This window comes from Labeo rohita, chromosome 24 (assembly GCF_022985175.1).
Source record: "Labeo rohita strain BAU-BD-2019 chromosome 24, IGBB_LRoh.1.0, whole genome shotgun sequence".
In the NCBI taxonomy this organism is placed as follows: Eukaryota; Metazoa; Chordata; class Actinopteri; order Cypriniformes; family Cyprinidae; genus Labeo; species Labeo rohita.
Window position 1 is genome coordinate 17,834,065 of NC_066892.1, and position 20,575 is coordinate 17,854,639.

A 20,575-nucleotide genomic window follows, 5' to 3' on the forward strand; every position below is an offset into this window, starting at 1 on the left:
TTTTCTGTCACTTTAACTTGTTTACCTTCACGCCAGCGTGACAACCATCTCCCACATGACAACACGATCAGTGGAGAATAATGAAGTGGAGTTTGGGGACACTGTTGCTTTTCTATTTTTGGACTAATCACCAAGGCTAAGCACGTGCACTCGAGCACCTGCACGGTAAACAACCGGGATTAATGCAGGAATATTGTTTGAAGACCGTTCCAAGAAATCACCGCGGTCCTTGCAGAAACTCAGGTGCTTGTCTATATATTAATTCATCTAAGAGTATAAATCTAGTATGAAACCTATGTGACATAGATTAGTGGAGGGCTGAATCACTTAAATGCTCCACTGCACATTGAAAATAGCTATTCTGTGTCATTACATGCTTATTTTTATACTCGTTTTTCTCTGAAAGAATTAATTTGATCTATGATTCAAGATAACCCATGCATAACAGTGTGCTTTCGAAAGGAAATCAAAGCAAAGAGTCTACAGAAACAAACTAAACAGCGAATGGCTAAAGAAGATCATTCACTGCAATCATTCAATTGTCATGAAAGGAGGGCTGCGGTCAGAAATTTGCGGTTCGAGAAGCCCTAATGGAACAAAAAAGGTCACGCAGACCTGAAAGGAAGCTTTTATCAAGAAGAACCACAGTAGCCTGCACATTCACAATCTTATATGAATCTCCATTACAGGGAATATATTTCATCATATTCATGACATATAATTTTGTTCCAGGCAATGTTCCCATAAATTACATGTTGTCTTTACTGTCCAGGCCATTTGTCTTCCCTGCATCTCGTACCATAGCCAATAAATTTCTCTGGAAAAAATGTTTTTGCCAAAATGAAAATTGTGCCTAATAAAAGGCAGAATCCATTCTACTGTGCAATAAAACACTTTATATTCATCAAAAACTGGATCGTTTTTGGCTCAGCAGCCATCTCTTTGCTCATTATAGTCTATTGCACTTATATGCGGGCGACCGCTATTTCTCAACATAATGCCTATGGTCGCTCATATACGTGTGAGGGACCGTTCATCATTCTGGCAGATATGACAAAGCAGAATGGGCAACCATTAAGTAAACACTGGATTTGATGGTACTGAGCGAGCAGCAAATCTCCAAAATAAGCCTTTGTGGGATGTGAAAAAAATAATCACAAAACCCATTTCTGCTCGTAAATAAGTCATTTTAAATGGCCGGACAACACTTCACAAATGATTTGGACTTCTACTAAGCCTCAGCTTTACAGAAATTTCAAACCGAAGACTGACAGCATTATGGATTCGTGGAAAGCTGTTTGCATAACTTACTGCAGGGATCAGGTGCTTAGCGAGTGGCTCTCCAATTAAAACAGAGCATGAAAACTCCCACGTACACACTCAGTCAGCTAAACTACACTTCGCTCAACTGAGTTTTGCACTTGGAGCAAGATACAAACAGTATCAGCCTTCTGCAGTTAATAAAGGATTTTTTTTTTTCATTCTTGTAATTAGGAACTAAATCGAATGAAGATGATATAAAAACATGACAATTAAATTACAAATTAAAACATAATGTTAACAAAAATATTACAAAAACAACCGCATGATTTAAAAAAAAAAAAAATTAGTGCTGTCAAATCGACTAATCGCGATTAATCGCATCCGAAACAAAAATTTCTGTTTACATCATATATAGGTATTACATACATTTCTTAAAATTTACATATAAATATGCACAGTACACACATATATTATCTAAACACAAACTTTTATTTTGAATGCGGTTAATCGATTTGACAGCACTAACTAAAACGCATTTTTAGAAGGGAAAAATATTAGTTAATAAAGGCTTCTTTTTTTCATTTTTGTAATAACGAACTAAATCGAATGAAGATGATATAAAAACATGACAATTAAATTACAAATTAAAACATAATGTAAACAAAAATATGACAAAAAAACAATACTGCGTGATTTTAAAATTAGTGCTGTCAAATCGAATAATCGCGATTAATCGCATCTGAAACAAAAAAATGTGTTTACATAATATTTAGGTATGACATATTTCTTAAAATATACATGCATGTGTGTTTATTCATATAAATATACACAGTACACATATATATTATGTAAACACAAACTTTTATTTTGGATGCGATTAATCGATTTGGCAACACTAATTAAAATGCATTTTCAGAAGGGAAAAAATATGTTAATAAAGGCTTCTTTTTTTCATTTTTGTAATAACGAACTAAATCGAATGAAGATGATATAAAAAACATGACAATTAAATTACAAATTAAAACATAATGTTAACAAAAATATGACAAAAACAAAAAAACAACACTGCGTGATTTTAAAATTAGTGCTGTCAAATCGATTAATCGCGATTAATCGCATCTGAAAGAAAAATTTGTGTTTACATAATATTTAGGTATTACATATATTTCTTTAAATTGACATGTATGTGTTTATTCATATATACATATAAATATACACAGTACACATATATATTATGTAAACACAAACTTTTATTTTGGAAGCGATTAATCTCGATTAATTGATTTGACAGTACTAATAAAAATGCATTTTTAAAATGGAAAAAATGTAGAAAGTATCACTGACAGCTAGTGCAAGTTGTATTTACAGTTTGTCTAAATGAAAATATGAAATACACTTAGAAAACATTAAAAATAACCCATAAGAATTTTTAATAAATATTTTGTTCCCATTTTTAAAAATTCATGTAAAAATAAGTGAGATGGCAAGTAACACATTAAATTAAACGTTACATTTTTAAGTATCAAAACGGGAATAGTAATGTTTTTACAATGAAAAAACATTTTTATTGTTTCATTGAAAGGATGAGTGAATGAATCGCTCACTTGTTTCATTCTTGAATGAATCAGCATTTTTGAATAAATTAGCTGATTCAATCGACTCTCATTAAGACAGTCACATTCTTTCTTTCTTTTGTTCCATCTGTCTGTCTTCATTTACTTATTTTAGGTTGTTTTATTTTATTCTGAAATTAATAAAACAATCAATGTCAAAGTCAGTGTACTGGGAACAAAATAATTAAAATAAATGAAACAAGTTCATAAATAAAATCTTTGAACTGTCTCTTTTAACCACAACCCAGACCTGCCTTGAATATTTATTTTATTTTCAAATTAACCCTGAGCTTCACAAATGGATTACATATTTATTGTCAAAAAAATAAATAATAACAAGGATTTAGAGTAGAGATTTTTTGGCAAAAAAAAAATCAATCTTTGAAACAATGTTGGCATTTTTGACACAAGCTTTTGAGATTCAGTGTCGAACATAACAAACGAAAGAATGAAAATGCATATTCATAATAAAAAAAAAATAACATTTTCAAAAAAGTGCAAAAAAAAACTTCTTCTGCATTTTATCTTCTGCAAAACAGAGGCATTTTCGAATAAACTTTGAAACAGTCCAGAGGCACATAGTGTCCTTATAAAAGGGTCATAACTGCACATAACTGTACACGGTCTATGAAATTATTAGAGAAAGAATAAAGTCTAGCTACACTATGGATTGTGGTTTATCTGTGGGTACAAAGTACCATGAAAAACACATTTTCGCTTCTGGCAGAGAAAAGCAGATAGCATGTCCACATAGCAAATTCTCAGAGGCCTGAAGCATCAAGAACTTTCTCAGCTTGAGAGAGAGGAAGAAAAAAGAAAAGCGAGATGTTCTGTGGGAAAGAAAGTGATAGAAGAGTGAAATAAAATTGCCCTGCGGAAAACAAAACCCCAAAAGTGTGTTCAATGGGCCATGCTAGGCTGACTGGGGCTGAGCTGGCTAGACTGGGTGCTGTTGCTTTAGCCCAAAGCACATACTGTACTGCACTCAGAGACGCTAGACAGCAAAATGACTAGAGATGAGCAAGACCCAGGAGACGCAGATATGATTAATGTGTGCCAGATGATTAGAAGAAACAGCGGCTGAGTAAATGGACCTATGGAACATCCATTCAGAGGTGAAAATTTTCCATACAAATTGAAAGTGTCTCTGCAGACTGGAACCATAAAACTTTGTTTCACAGGGAATGCTACTCATTAAGTAAGACTTGGCTATTTCATCATCTCTCCTCTGTTTTCTGAGAATATATAATACAACACTCAGATGAGGACAAACATCATAGGACTGGTAAATTGAGATACTGAAAGCTTGCGGGATGGGGAACAATAATAAAAAGAGACACACACTGTTCTTAGCTTAACTTAGCTTTTTAGCTTAAAGTCTTCAAGTGAATTCTAAATCAAGAAGAGAAGGTCACTCGCCTGCACACATATAAAGACTTCAAAAAGGACGCAATAAAAAGTGTATTAAAAGTTGTCCACACTACTCGTAGAAGTAATGCAGTTTTTCTGGTCAAAATATATTCTAACCAAAAATCAATCAGCACTGCTTAGGGAATGTTTTCAACATTGAAAATATAATTTAGATCTTCAAAAGCTGTATGAAGTAATGTTTATTACAAAATGTATTTCAAGGGGCAAGAAAATAGATTCCCAATATTAAAATAAATTTCAAGGTATAGGCAAAAGATATAACTTGCCTAAATTTTGGAAAAAATAAATGTGCTGAGACTGGAAATATAGAAAACGACTCTCTCTCTTTCTCTTTTCCTCTCTTTCTTTCTTTCTCTCTCTCTCCCTCTACATATATATATACACAGTATATATTATATTATATTCGATTAATTGAAACATATGTAATTAATTAGATTAAACATTTTAAGCACAGTCAGTGCTTAAAATGTTTAATCTAATTAATTACATATGTTTCAATTAATCAAATTAATCGCAAAATAAATTTAAAAATACCCACAAAAGATTATTTAAAGCCATGTTTGTGTTAAATGAGAAAGTATCAAGTAGACATTACAAACTGTAGCTTTAAAAATAAATATTTTATTTGATTCAACATAGAATTTATTACACAAAAACTATGGAACATAAAAGAAGATAATTTAAGTAACATCTCAGTATTTTTTGTTCATACTATGAAGGTCACTGGTAACCAAAACAGCTTTGTTACTGTTAGCTTTTGTCCTCAAAAATATCTTCTTTTATGTTCCACAAAAGATAAGAAACGACATGAGGGTGAGTAAATGATGACAGAATTAACATTTTTTGGTGAACTATCCCTTTAATGTTTTTATTTTTATTATTATAATTTTTTTAATGAAATGATACTCATAATAAGAAACTAAATCTGCCAGCAGGTGGCGGTAAGTGTTGTTATGAGTCATTAATTCATTAATTCATTTGATTCATTCAAACAGCTGATTCATTCAGGAATTAAGTAAATAGCTCTCTTTATGAATGAGCTTTTGAATCACTGGTTCACACGATTCATTCAAAACACAGATTCATTCATATATATATATATATATATATGTGTGTGTGTGTGTGTGTGTGTGTGTGATGCGATCTGGGAAAACCCGTCAGATGTCGCATTGGGACATTTTCAGGAAATTAGGTTTTCATTACATTATTATTCTATAACATCTTGTCTATCATCTCTGAAAATATCTCAGGGGAAAATCACTTAGTACAGAAAATAGAGATTTATTGTGGCAAGCAGAAATGACTGTCTTTCGCTATTTGTTCTATATTATATATATGCATATATGAATATATATGAATATATTAGGGCTGTCAGTATAACACATTGACTTAATTAGTGTATATATATATACACACATATACATACATACATATATATATATATATATATATATATAGTTTAAGTATATCACTTAATCTATCACTCTCGCTATAATTACTATAATTTTTTAGATATATATGTTTTGTTTTGTTTTTCTGGTGAAAATATATTCTAAACAAAAGACAAACAGCAGAGCTTAGGAAATATTTGTTCAAAATAAAAATATATTTAAATTAAACCTTCAAAAGCTAAAATGTACTTTAAAGGGCAAGAAAATATATTCACAATAATAAAATAAATTTCAGGTGTAGGCAAAACATATTTTAAAATATATTTTTGAAAATATACACTGCCAGTTGAAAGTTTGGGATCAGTAAGATTTTTAATGTTTTTTTTTTCTTTTTTATTTTCATCAAGGCTGCATTTATTTCATTAAAAATCCATAAAAAACAGTAATAATGTGAAATATTATTTCAATGTAAAATATCTGTTATCTATGTGAATATATTTTAAAATGTAATTTATTCCTGTGATGCAAAGTTGAATTTTCAGCATCATTCCTCCAGTCTTCAGTGTCACATGATCCTTCAGAAATCATTCTAATATGCTGATTTATTATCAGTGTTGGAAACAGTTTTGCTGCTTAACATTTTGTTAAAACCTGTGATACCTGTTTTCAAGATTATTAAAAAGAACAGCATTTATTTAAAATCGAAATCTTTTATAACAATATAAACTATCATTTAAAAGTTTGCAGTCAGCAAATTTGTATTCTTTCTTTTTAGAAAGAAATTAATACTTTTATTCACCAAGGATGTGTTAAATTGATAAAAAAAAAAAGTGATAGCAGAGACTTGTTAGAAAAGATTTCGGTTTTAAAAAATGCTGTTTTTCTTTCTTTTTTTTACTTTTTATTCAAATATTCCTGAAAAAAAATCCCTGGTTCCAAAAAAATGTATACATACAGATATATATATATATATATATATATAGATAGATAGATAGATGAGTTGTCAAGATTGTTGAGATTTTCAGTGAACAGTCAATGATTAGTCAATTTTAAAAATGTTCCACATATAAAGCTGCTATTTATATACACACAATATATATATATATCACTTTTATAGTATATTTATGATGTGGCTTTTTTGTCATTTTGGAGCTTGACATCCTTAGTTCTCATTCGCTTTCATTATATAGAAAAAACGGGCAGGATATTCTTCAAAAATTCATCTTCTGAGATCTACAAAAGAAAGAAAGGGCTTGAAATGACATGAGGGCGAGTAAATATTGACAGAATCTTTGGGTGAACTCTTCCTTTATAACATGAAAAGGTGACAAGCTTCAGTCTAGCGGTCTGCACTCAGCTTCAGAAGTTGTGGCTGGCTAAAATCAAAGCTGAAGAGCTCTTTTAAGACTCAACATGTGCAATTTGACTTTTCAGTCTGATGACTGGCTAAATGGCAGCTCTCAAACGACCTTGAATGAAAGACTTTTTGACTGTCATCAGCAGGAGATTGCAAAGCTTTCTCTCACTTTTGCCCTCTTGCTCTGTCAAGATTATTTAACTTCTAGACAGCATAAAGTATGAAAACGAATACGCACAAATAACCGTTGTGATACAAAATGCCTGATAAAATCAATGAAGGAGAACATAACATACATAAACAGCTGTGACTCACTCAACACTGAAGAATCACACACATCCGTGCTGGCTAATAGTAATGTTTGCAACTGATCAAAACAAAAGTGTGTTTTGTAATTAAAAACAGCAGGGATCGATGATGTGAAATGTTGGAGTGAAGACTGAGAGGAGATTTATCTGCGAGAGAAATGGCACAATAGTGCGGCATTATTCACTCTGAATAACATTTGCCGCTTCTGCTGCTGTGGGGGGCAATTCATCAGCCCTAATAAGAGCCTCCAATTTGTCTTCCGCTCTTTGTTTGAATCAATTTGATGAAAGCTGGATAAACACTATTAGCATGAACATGAAAACAGAGAATCGCTATGAATACGACACAGTGACGTGTAACACACATCACACACATCAATCCTCACAAAAGAGTTGTGTTTAGACATTATGTTTAGCACATAGCTGAAACCATATATTTGCAAAATGTAGGTTTCAGTGTTTGAATGTATAAGTATAGTAACTAATTTTTAATGCATCACATGCTTATGAAAAATACAGTTTTCTAAACTAAATCTGGATACTTACAGTGGGGTCCAAAAGAAAATCTGGGATTCCAAAATTTACATTAAACCTGGAAATGAACCCTGTTTTAGGGTTTTGACATTTTAAAACATTTTAAATAAGTAAGAAGATTCTTATTTAAGATTCTGCAATATCTCTAGGACATTAATCAAATACGTTTGTGACACTGATGTGACATTTACAGCTGTTTTGAATTGATTTAGGTTTTTTTTATAATTAAAAAAGCAACCCTCTTTTTCCATACACTGAAAAAAAAATACTGTAATATTTACTTAGAAGGATTCTTTTTACTGAAACATCCTTCATGACATTACAGTTGAACCACTGATGTTGCATTGATTGCTGAAAGAAGCAGTCATATTCAGCATTATTTCAAGGTCATGAATCGAATAAGTAAATTTGTAACAATGATATGATATTTACAGCTTTTACAGATTTTAATTGGTAATAATAATATTAATAATAATAATAATACTAATTTAAATAATCATATTTTAAAAAATGTAGGATTGTTGGCGCCAATAGCCTAGAGGTTAGTGCGCTGACATATAGCGGAACCGTGCTCACGGCGACCCGAGTTCAATTCCCGTCTCGAGGACCTTTACGCATCAAAAGGCCAAAAAAAAAAAAAAAAAGTAGGATTTAATCTGATATAAAATCTCAAAAATTGCTAGTAAATTTACCTGAAAACAAACTAAATTTTAGGATTCTGAACATTTTAAAACATTTTAAACTTAAATATATATTCATATTCTGCATTAATTTTAGGTCACAAATGAGATAAGTAAATGTGTGATACTGATGTGACATTTACAGCAGTTTTTAATTATTTAAAAACAAATTTCTTTAAAAAATCTAAATTCTAAAATAATTTCTAATGATTTAAATAATTATATTAAAAAAAAGCAGTATTTAATCTGTAACTGTTTTTACTCAGAAATTGCTAGTAAATGTACCTAAACATTAAAAAACATTGAACATTAAAAAAACAATTTATATATTATATAATTTATATAATATTATATATATTCTGCATTAATTTTAGGTCACAAATCCAAAACTTAAACTTTTAATTTTTACATATATATATATATATATATATATATATATATATATATATATATAGATATAGATATAGATATAGATATATATAGATATATATATATATACATAATTTAAGATTTAAATAATTTAAATAAATAAATATAAAAAATATATGATTTAATCTGAAACTATTTTTACTTAGAAGTTTACCTAAAAATAAATACAATTTTAGGATTTTGAACATTTTAAACAATTTTTAACAAATTATATTCTGCATTACTTTCAGGTCATGAATTTAATAATTAAAATTGTGACACTGGTGATGTGACATTTACAGCAGTTTTTAATTTTTGAAAAAGGAATTATTTGTAGTTTTTTAAATAATTAACTTTTTTAAATAAATGTACAAAAAAATGCAGGATTTAATCTGAAACAGTTTTTACTTTGCTAGTAATTTTACCTAAAAACAAACACAATTTTGGAATTGTGAACATTTTTAAACAATTTAAACAATGAAAAAAAAATTATTCTGCATTAATTTTAGGTCACAAATCAAATGAGTAAATTTGTGACACTAAAGTGACATTTACAGCAGTTTTTAATTTTTTCAAAAATAAACTATTTTTATTGATTTAAATAATAAAAAATAAAATAAATATAAAAAAATAGGTTTTAATCTGAAACTATTTTACTCAGAAACTGATAGTAAATTAACCTGAAAATAAATACAGTTTTAGAATTTTGAACATTTTAAAGCATTTTTAACAATTAAAAAAAAAAAATGATATTCTGCATTCATTTTAGGTCATGAATCAAATAAGTACATTTGTGACACTGATGATGTGACATTTACAGTAGTTTTTTTGAAAAATAAATTATTTTTAATTATTTAAATAATGATATTTTTTAAAATAAAATTAAAAAAAAAAAAGGAGGATTTAATCTGAAACTATTTTTACTCATTGTAAATTTAACCTGATTTACTTTCAGGGTTTTGAACATTTGAAAACATTTTAAACAATTTAAAAATATATATTCTGCATTAATTTTAGGTCACAAATCAAATTTAGTAAATTTGTGACACTAATACACAAATATAAAAATAAATCTTTTTAGCTGAAAAATATCTACAATGAAAACTATTTTTCAGAATTCAGAAATAAATGCAAAGAAATTGCAAGTATCACGTCATTCTCAAGTAGAAAGACTGAAATAGCATTTTTTTTTTCTTTACCTACAACTACAGCGTATGTCAAATTGAAGCTTCCAGCTGTTTGACATGAAAAGTCTTCACATGGAGTAAAACAATGTATACCTATTATATGGGCTTTACTGCGAGACACTTTCATTGTCCAGAACGTTGTGTTAGGATGATCTCTGTCAAACATTAATCTCTAGCATTACTAAACTGCCTGTACACAGAGACAGATGACAAAACACAGCCCTCATATATGGGTCAAGTACTAGCTTGCAACAACAGCTTAAATAAGATTATAGTTCCGCTGGAAGTGTTGAGAGGAAAGACTGCTTTAAGTCGACCGCTCCAGGGTAAGCCTGCTTGATTCTCTATGGATTCACAATGCATTATAAGGCTGTTTGTAAAAGTCCCAAACAGTGACTGCTGGGACAACAAAGACGACATAAACAGATGACACATGAAATTATCCAAGGTTAAAGGCCATTTCAGTAAGGACACAGTTTACATGGAAAAGGCCATGACTATCTGTAAAGTAATACCATCCACTGTCTACTGGTCAGACAGAAATTAAACTGACTGAGAAGATACATCACATAAATAGTTGAGAACAATTAGGTTTATATATTAAACTACTATTGTATATATATAAAATGATTTCTGAAGGAATTGTAAACATTTTAAAATATATTGTAATATTGTAAAATATATTATAATATATAAACTGAATTTGAATTGTAATAATATTATTTCGCAAATTTTATTATTTTATTTTATTATTTTATTTTATTTATTTTATTTGATTTGATTTTAAATGAATTAATATACACTACCATTCAAAAGTTTGAATTGGTATGTTTTAAAGTTTTTGAAAGAAGTCTCATGCTCACCAAGGCTGCATTTAAAACCAAAACATTAGAACCAAACCAAAAATAAATTAAATTAAATTAAATTAAATTAAATATCAAATTAAATTAAATAATATATTTTAAATCATCAAAGACAAGTAGCAAAATTATCTGTATTTGTCAGGTTCAAGCATTCAACCCTGTTATTACATGAAAAATAAGACTGAATAAATATTTTATTCAAAACTAGCTCACCCCTACTGAGTGACAGCTTAAAATAAAATAAAAAATAAATATTTATTTTTAAAATGGTCAAAAACAAGTAGTAAAATAATAAGCTGTATTTGTTGGGCTCAAGTATTCAACCCTGTTACCCATGTTATTACATAAAAAAAGATCAAATAAATATTTGATACAAAACTAGTTCACCCATTCTGAGTTACAGCTTAATTTAGATGAATAAAATAAATAGAAAATTACACAGCTCATACAACCCTAAACTTTTAAATGGTAGTGCATATAAAATAAAATAAAATAATTAAAATAAAATTAAATGAAATAAATAAATAAATAAATAAAATAAAATAAAATAATTAAAATAAAATTAAATGAAATAAATAAATAAATAAAATAAAATAAAACGTATATATTTATTTTTAAAACTGTCAAAAACAAGTAGTAAAATCATCTGTATCTGTCGGACTCAAGCATTCAACCCTGTTACCCCTGTTATTACATGAAAATATGCTAAAATAAATATTTGATCCAAAACTAGCTCGCCCCTACTGAGTGAGAACTTAATTTAGACGAATAAAATAAATAGAAAATTGCACAGCTCATAAAATTAATAAAATGAAATATGTCTTTATTTTTAAAATTTTCCAAAAACAAGTAGTAAAATCATCTGTATCTGTCAGGCTCAAGCATTCAGCCCTGTTACCAGTGTTATAACATGAAAAATATGATCAAATAAATATCTGATTCCAGAGTAGCTCACCACTACTGAGTGACAGCTTAATTTAGATTAATAAAATAAATAGAAAATTACACGACTCGTATAACCCCAAACTTTTGAATTATAGTGTATATTAATTAATTTAAAAATGTAAAATAAAATAAAAAAATTTTTTTTTGAAATCAAAGACAAATAGCAAAATTATCTGTATTTGTCAGGTTCAAGCATTCAACCCTGTTATTACATGAAAAATAAGACTGAATAAATATTTTATTCAAAACTAGCCCACCCCTACTGAGTGACAGCTTAATTTAGATGAATAAAATAAATGGAAAATTTCACAGCTCATACAACCGTAAACTTCTGAATGGTAGTGCACATTAATTCCTTTAAAATAAAATAAAATAAAATATATTTCTTTTTAAAATGGTCAAAAGCAAGTAGTAAAATAATAAGCTGTATTTGTTGGGCTCAAGTATTCAACCCTGTTACCCATGTTATTACATAAAAAAAGATCAAATAAATATTTGATACAAAACTAGTTCACCCATTCTGAGTGACAGCTTAATTTAGATGAATAAAATAAATAGAAAATTACACAGCTCATACAACCCTAAACTTTTGAATGGTAGTGCATATAAAATAAAATAAAATAAAATAATTAAAATAAATAAAATAAAAAAATAAAATAAAATAAAACGTATATATTTATTTTTAAAACTGTCAAAAACAAGTAGTAAAATCATCTGTATCTGTCGGACTCAAGCATTCAACCCTGTTACCCCTGTTATTACATGAAAATATGCTAAAATAAATATTTGATCCAAAACTAGCTCACCCCTACTGAGTGAGAGCTTAATTTAGACGAATAAAATAAATAGAAAATTACACAGCTCATAAAATTAATAAAATAAAATATATCTTTATTTTTAAAATTGCCAAAAACAAGTAGTAAAATCATCTGTACTTGTCTGTACAGCTCAAGCATTCAACCCTGTTACCCATGTTATTAAATGAAAAATATGATCAAATAAATATCTGATTCCAAACTGGCTCACCACCACTGACAGCTTAATTTAGATAAATAAACTAAACAGAAAATCACATATAATATTTAATATAATATTAACCTCCTGTGGCTGTACAATAAACATTTAATGCAGGTTGAGCACCTGCTTTCCATTTTTTGAAAAATAAAACATATAACCACATACTGTTTTTGTGGAAACTGTCAAAAAAGTGTCTTCAAATCTGTCAAAAACATTAAAACATCATACCAACCCTAAACTTCGGAAAGGGTAATGCACATTAATTTATCTAAAACAACCCTGTTACTCATGTTTTACGTAAAAAAAAAAAAGATCAAATAAATATTTGATCGCAAACTAGCTCGTCCCTACTGAGTGACAGCTTAACTTGATGAATAAAATAAATAGAAAATTACACAGCTCATGTAATATTGACCTCCTCTGGCTGTACGATCAAGATTTTCTAAATGTTAAGCATCTGCTTTCATTGACCATTTATTTAAAAAAGAAAAAACATTAATTTTTTAACGCTTACAACCATATTTCCTCCATTTTTCTTGGAAACTGTCAAAAACTGACTTAATATGTATTAGCGATTTTCCCCATTTAGTTTTTCATTTGCATTACATGTCTAGGTCTCAAAAGACTGAGAAAGAGAGGAGAGGGAAAACGAGAGGAACAGAGAGAGACATCAGAGGGAAACCCTAAGCTGATCCTGCTGTTCAAAACATGATACTTGCACTAAAAAAAAGCCTGTGCCAGCACTGATGAGACAAGTAGTCCTTCCCTCTAAAGCAGTCTTCAAAGGAGCAGCTGTCTGTTTCATCAGCACAGTTTATCAGATGAACAGATTACACTCAAAATGTTACAAATGGCTGATAAAGACCAGTAATAGAGGCTTTTTAAATTGCAGTAAAAAGTTTAAACATCACATTTCTGCTGTTTTTGATTAAATGGTTATCACTAGCATTTATACTAATATCTAAAGCTTTGGTTATATTTATACACAGATATGTGTCGAAAGGGAAAATGCCAAAGGTGCAGAAGTCCGTGGGTTCAAAGGGCATTACTTCTATGTGAGAAGGTCAGTTACTGTCAGGTGCACTGAACTGAAAATTCACATTACAGGGTTTTACACGCATTCAAAGCAACATGCTTTTAAACGTTTTTCTTTTTTTAAACATTCATTCTGTTCAATTAATGGCAAATGAGACCATGAGGATACCACACATAATGGAAAAATAATGAGAGTGGTTTTATTTCTTCACAGTACTGCTAATTCTAGGCTTTGCGTTCAAGAACGAATGCAGTAGATGTGGCATCACAGTGCAGTTTTCTCTATCTGTGTTTCAATGAGATATGACCACTACTGTATATTTACAGGCTAATGTATATCTGAAATACAGCTGCTCAGTTTATCTAACCAATAAAAATCAACACGCAATATGAAGCTGCACTTCAGATAATGTATTTAGAGTGAGATCACACTATGGAAGCAATATCTGTGGAAATACACTTTATCTCACGTCTCATATCCAATGTCTGGATGCAAAAACAAGAACAAAACAAAACAAAAAAACAGTATGATCAAACATCCCTAAGACATTAAGTATTGATTAGAACTTTTAGTTATATTTATGTTTTATGGCTTAAAAAAATATTTAAAACAAATATGACACATCAAGTTTAGGCTAAAATTCCTGTTATATTTATGATTATGAAAAAGGCATTTCTGAAAATCTTGACAAAAAGATTGTTTATTATTAGTTCATTTGTAATTTGTACATTACATTAAAAAGTGAATATATATGACTGAATAAATATATTATTAAATTATTAGTGCAAACAACACTGTTATAAATACTGTGCCTTTTTAAAGTAAAATACAGGAAAATAAAACTATTTGATTTATATATTTATATCATAAATAAAAAATAGGAATTTCTACATATTTTTATTTATTTTATATTCATTTTTCAAGTCAAAGAGTATCAAATTTAGGCCAGATATGACACATTAGGTTTTGACTAAAATGTTGTTATATTTATGATTTATTTGCTAAAAAGAACATTTCTGAAAATGCTGACAAACATGATCATGTATTATTAGTTAATCTGTCATTTGTAAATTACATTAGTGTGTGTGTGTGTGTGTGTGTGTGTTTATTAATGAATAAATACATTATTAAATTAATAAATGTACAATTACAACGTACAATACAGTAGAAAAATAAATACTGTTAAAACTGTATATTTTTAAAGAAGAATACAAAAAATATATGTTTTATTTTATATATTTATATAATAAAAACAATATTAGGAATTTTTACAGATTTTTATTTGTCTTTATATTTTTATTCATTTCAAAAAGTCAAAAGTCTTAAATTTAGGACAAATATGACATGACAGGTTTTGACTAAAATTTGTTATATTTATGATTTATTGCTAAAAAGAATATTTCTGAAAATATTGACAAACAGACTGTTTATTATTAGTTTATTTGTAATTTGTAAATTACATTAGTGTGTGTGTAGGTGTGTGTATGAATGAATAAATATATTATTAAATTAATAAATGTACAGTTACAATGTACAATACAGTACAAAAATAAATACTGTTAAAAACTGAAAGTAAAATACCAAAAATATATATATATTTTTTTTATTTATTTTATATATTTAATTAATAAAAAAATACTAGGAATTTCTACATATTTTATTAGTTTTTATATTTTTATTCATTTCAAAGTCAAAAAGTCTTAAATTTAGGACAAATATGACACAACAGGTTTTGACTAAAATTTGGTTATATATATGATTTATTGCTAAAAAAGAATATTTCTGAAAATACTGACAAAAAGACTGTTTATTATTAGTTTATTTGTAATTTGTAAATTACATTAGTGTGTGTGTGTGTGTGTGTGTGTGTGTGTGTGAATGAATAAATATATTATTAAATTAATAAATGTACAAATACAATCTACAATACAGTACAAAATAAAAACTGTCATAAATACTGTTATAAACATTTTTAAGTAAAATACAGAAAAATACAATAATTTATTTATTTTATATGTTTATATAATACATATAATAATTCTACATATTTTTATTTATTTTTATGTTTATTTATTTCAAAGTCAAACTGTCTCAAATTTAGAACTAATATATGAAATTTAGGACAAATATAGATGTATGAATGATGCATGAATGAATAAATATATTATTAAATTAATAATCTTACAATTACAATGTACAGCATAGTACAAAAATAAATACTAACACTTCTTTTTAAGTAAATACATAAATAAAAATGAGGAATTTCTACATATTTATTCATTATTATTGATTTCAAAGTAAATTCAAATAATAATGCTTATTTCTTATATATATTTGTATATAACTATTTATTTGCTTTGCATCTACTCTATTGTATTTTATGCTAAAAATAATATTGAATTACACTGTATGTTGCATTGCTACAGTTAAGGGCATTTCACCAAAACAAATTTCACAAAAAAGAAATTTCAGGCAATAAACTTCAATAAATGCCCTGTAAAACGCTCATTAAACCTCCTACGCTACTGTAAAACTATAATGGGTATCGTTTACATATCATATGACTGTGTATAATGTATAAATCTTTCCTGGTTGGATGAATTCACCTGCTGTATTCACCACACAGACCTGATGACCTCCAGTACTCACTCTATTCACAGCTGCAGAATCAGGAGGACAATAAACAGATGATGCTGCATCTGTACACTTGACTAATGTGTCACACAGGCAGAGAAACCACTGAAGACAGTACGTTTTAAATGTAATAAACTTAAACATAAAAGTCAATTACAACTTTGACAATAAAACATATTTACATAAAGAAATAATACTGCCTAAAGCAAATACTCTGTTAATGTTAAAAACAAATGTTAAACAACCCACATTTACTCAAAGAACAATTATTATTGTTATTGTTTACATATACACTATATATAAATCTGTCTACTTGTTAAGACGGATTACATCAGAGCACCATTCAAGCTATATATCCTGAATAATACATATATGCTGAAAAATAAATAACTGGCCACTGAGAATAAAACCTAAAGTAGCTTGAGTTGCTCGTGCGCGCTCATAGCATGTTCTTGATCAGTGCGCGTTCCCTAAAGCCCTTTTAAACACAGATGCCCCAAAATTACTGACCACACAGTAACGTCCAGCAGATATTGACTGTACTCACCCCCAGTTTCTTACTCCGAATCCTCACGTAGCCCTGCTTCACTATATCGTTGAAGTTTGAAGCCATTCTAACAGCCTGTCCGTCCTCGTCCCCCGTCTCGGCTGTGAGTCCCCTCAGAAGTCAGCACGACATTCAGTCCTCAAACAACCTGCCTCAGTGCCGCCGCCGCCGCCGCTGCTGCTGCTGCTGCTGCTCGGGCAACCGGCTCGAACGGCTCATTCCACCCGAGAATGGGGAGACAGAGCGCGCGTCAGATGATTTAATTCAGCCAAGAGAACAGCTTCCTGGAATGCACCATGAGAGAGCTGTCAGAGGGGTGGACCCTGACAACTACTCACTTGCTTCAAATAGACAGAATGAATGAATGAATGAATTTTATTTATTTGTTTGTTTGTTATATTGTGGGTTTAGGGTTTTAGGGAATATGTCATTTTCACTTTCACAGGCATAAGACATTTTTTTAAATGTGGATAGATTAAAAAAAACTAAATTTCCTATGATGATGATTATTATCAAGATCAATCCTCCTTCTAAAATCCTCTATGTCTACACTGTAAAAAATAAAAAACACAATTTGTCAGCTTAAAATAATTTGTTACCCTGCTGCCTTAAAATTTTAAGTTCAGTCAACTTAAATAAGTTTAGTCAACTTGAAATGTTAAGTTGTACTAAGTAACAACTTAGATATTTGTGTTTGCTAAACTTAACAGATGGGTAAGTAATCCAGCTGCCTTAAATTTTAAGTTGATTCAACTCAAATATCTTAGCTGTCACTTAGTATGATTTCACATTTCAAGTTGAATAAACTTTTTTAAGGCAGCCAGGTTACACATTATTTTAAGTTGACTCAACAAATTGGTTTTTACTGTGTAGGCTTTTCTTTTTACAAAAGAATATATATACATACAGTACGCACACAACATACACACACATACGTGTGACCCTGAACCACACAACTAGTCATAAGGGTCAATTTGAAATTGAGATTTATACATCATCTGAAACCTGAATCAATAAGCCTTCCATTGATGTATGGTTTGTTAGGATATGACAATATTTGGCCGAGATAATCTGGAATCTGAGGGTGCAAAAAGCTCAAAATATTGAGAAAATCGCCTCTAAAGTTGTCCAAATGAAGCTCTTAGCAATGCATATTACTAAGTTTTGATATATTTACGGTAGGAAATTTAATAGATGGGTAACGCAACTGCTTTAAAATTTTAAGTTTCAACTCAAATATCTTAGCTGTCACTTAGTATAATTTCACATTTCAAGTTGAATAAACTTTTTTAAGGCAGCCAGGTTACAAATTATTTTAAGTTGACTCAACAAATTGGTTTTAACAGTGTAGGCTTTTCTTTTTACAAAAGAATATATATACATACAGTACGCACACAACATACACACACATACGTGTGACCCTGAACCACCGTAAGCCTTCCTTTGATGTGTGGTTTGTTAGGATATGATAATATCTGGCTGAGAAAATCTGGAATCTGAGGGTGCAAAAAATCTAAATATTGAGAAAATCACCTTTAAAGTTGTCCAAATGAAGCTCTTAGCCATGCATAGTACTAATCAATAATTAAGTTTTAATATATTTACGGTAGGAAATTTACAAAATATCTTCATGGAACATGATTTTTACTTAATATCCTAATGATTTTTGGCATAAAAGAAAAATCGATGATTTTGACCCATACAATGTATTTTTGGCTATTGCTACAAATACACCCGTGCTACTTAAGACTGGTTTTGTGGTCCGTATATATTCACACACACAGACACACGAACTTATTTCTGTGTATTTAATTGGTAGTCCTTGTGATTTTATTTAATTTTAAATGTAAAATAATTGTTATTTATTATTTATTTATTTATGATATTGTGGGTTTAGGGTTTTTGGGAATATGTCATTTTCGCTTTCACACAGGCACAGGAAATTTACTTTAGATGTGGATATCAGAAATTAACAGCTCAAATCAAGTCAATTAAAATAAATTAAAATTAAAAAACTTAAATTTCCTACTGATAATAATGATTATTATCAAGATCAAGCCTCCTTATAAAATTCTGTATGAGACATATATATATATATATATATATATATATATATATTGGGAATGCATTTCACAGCTGTATGTAATAGGTCCTAGAAAAAAAGTAATATTATTTTATTGTAAATTAATTATTTATGCACTATATTGTTTATTTATCTATTTATTTATTTTAGTGTTGTCAATCAATTAAAAATATACTTTTATGTTGCAATAATTTCACATTCAATCTTCAAATAAATGTACTGATACCATCACTGATACCAATATTACTATTACTAATCTCTCTAGGAAATTGTTAACCATTGACTATAGCCATTCAACATTACAGTATAACTGACCCTTTGCAAACATCTTGATTGACAGGTGATCTGACCAATCATAATGCCGAATCCGCCACTGTCCGACAATGAAATCGGACAGGAGTGTAGATTAACTTCAGTGGACTTAACCTTAAAAAAATGTGTGTTGATGTCTTTCCGCCGTTGAAAAAAATACGCTCTGATGTTCATTCATGTTTTTTTTTTTGTGCTTTAAGTAAAGAAGAAAAGGCGATCGGTCCACATGTTGTGGATGTTTTGTGGATGTTGAGAGTATTCCTTTCTTTAAGCGATTTTCTCTTTCCTTCCTACCCCTCCCCCTTTTCCCAATAATACCAATAATAATAATAATAATAATAATAATGAAAAATTACAACATTTTAAAGCTTAGACCTTGTTTCATACCAGAAGTAACCTGCTCTGTCTTGTCTGTCTGCATGTTGTCAGTTCCCTCTTTACTTCGCGATATATTTTTCACTGCTTTAAAACATGATGTGTAGTGTGAGAGCAACATTGTTTGTCGGACATAGCAACAGTAACCAAGGAGGGCGGGGTTTGCGAAGGGTCAATTGAGAGTTATCAATTTTAACATTTTTAGACTTTTAAAAAAATAACTTCTGATTTAAGTACATTTAAAACAATCTTTACATAAACCTACTATTTACCTGTGGTCTTCAGCAAGTGGGAAGTACACAGAAAATAAATATAATTATCAAACACAAAATACTGGATATAGATGAATCCTTAAAGCTACAAACGTTCTTGATTTCCTCTTTTTTATTTTGACTTTGATTAATAAACATCACAGCAGCTAGGTTATTAGCTTATTTGGCTGCTATTACTCTAAGAGCTGCCACTGCTGAATGTGACGTGGATCTGACATGCATGATTGTAGTTTCATTTATGCTTTAATATGAAATTATACAGGCTACAACACGTGCCACCGCATTTGTGCATGCAACTGAAGCAAGTGTGCTACAAACA

The 20,575-nt window shown here is 29.3% G+C and overlaps 1 protein-coding gene across 1 annotated transcript in view; it reads right to left on the reverse strand.

Moving 5' to 3' along the window:
• dok6 (docking protein 6) overlaps positions 1–17,427 on the reverse strand; it is a 102,987-nt gene extending 85,560 nt beyond the window's left edge. The window contains exon 1 of the mRNA XM_051098236.1: positions 17,215–17,427. Within this exon, the coding sequence (XP_050954193.1) occupies positions 17,215–17,280 (66 nt within the window). The 5' untranslated portion in view covers positions 17,281–17,427. The remainder of the gene's footprint in view (positions 1–17,214) is intronic.
• Positions 17,428–20,575: the final 3,148 nt, after the last annotated feature.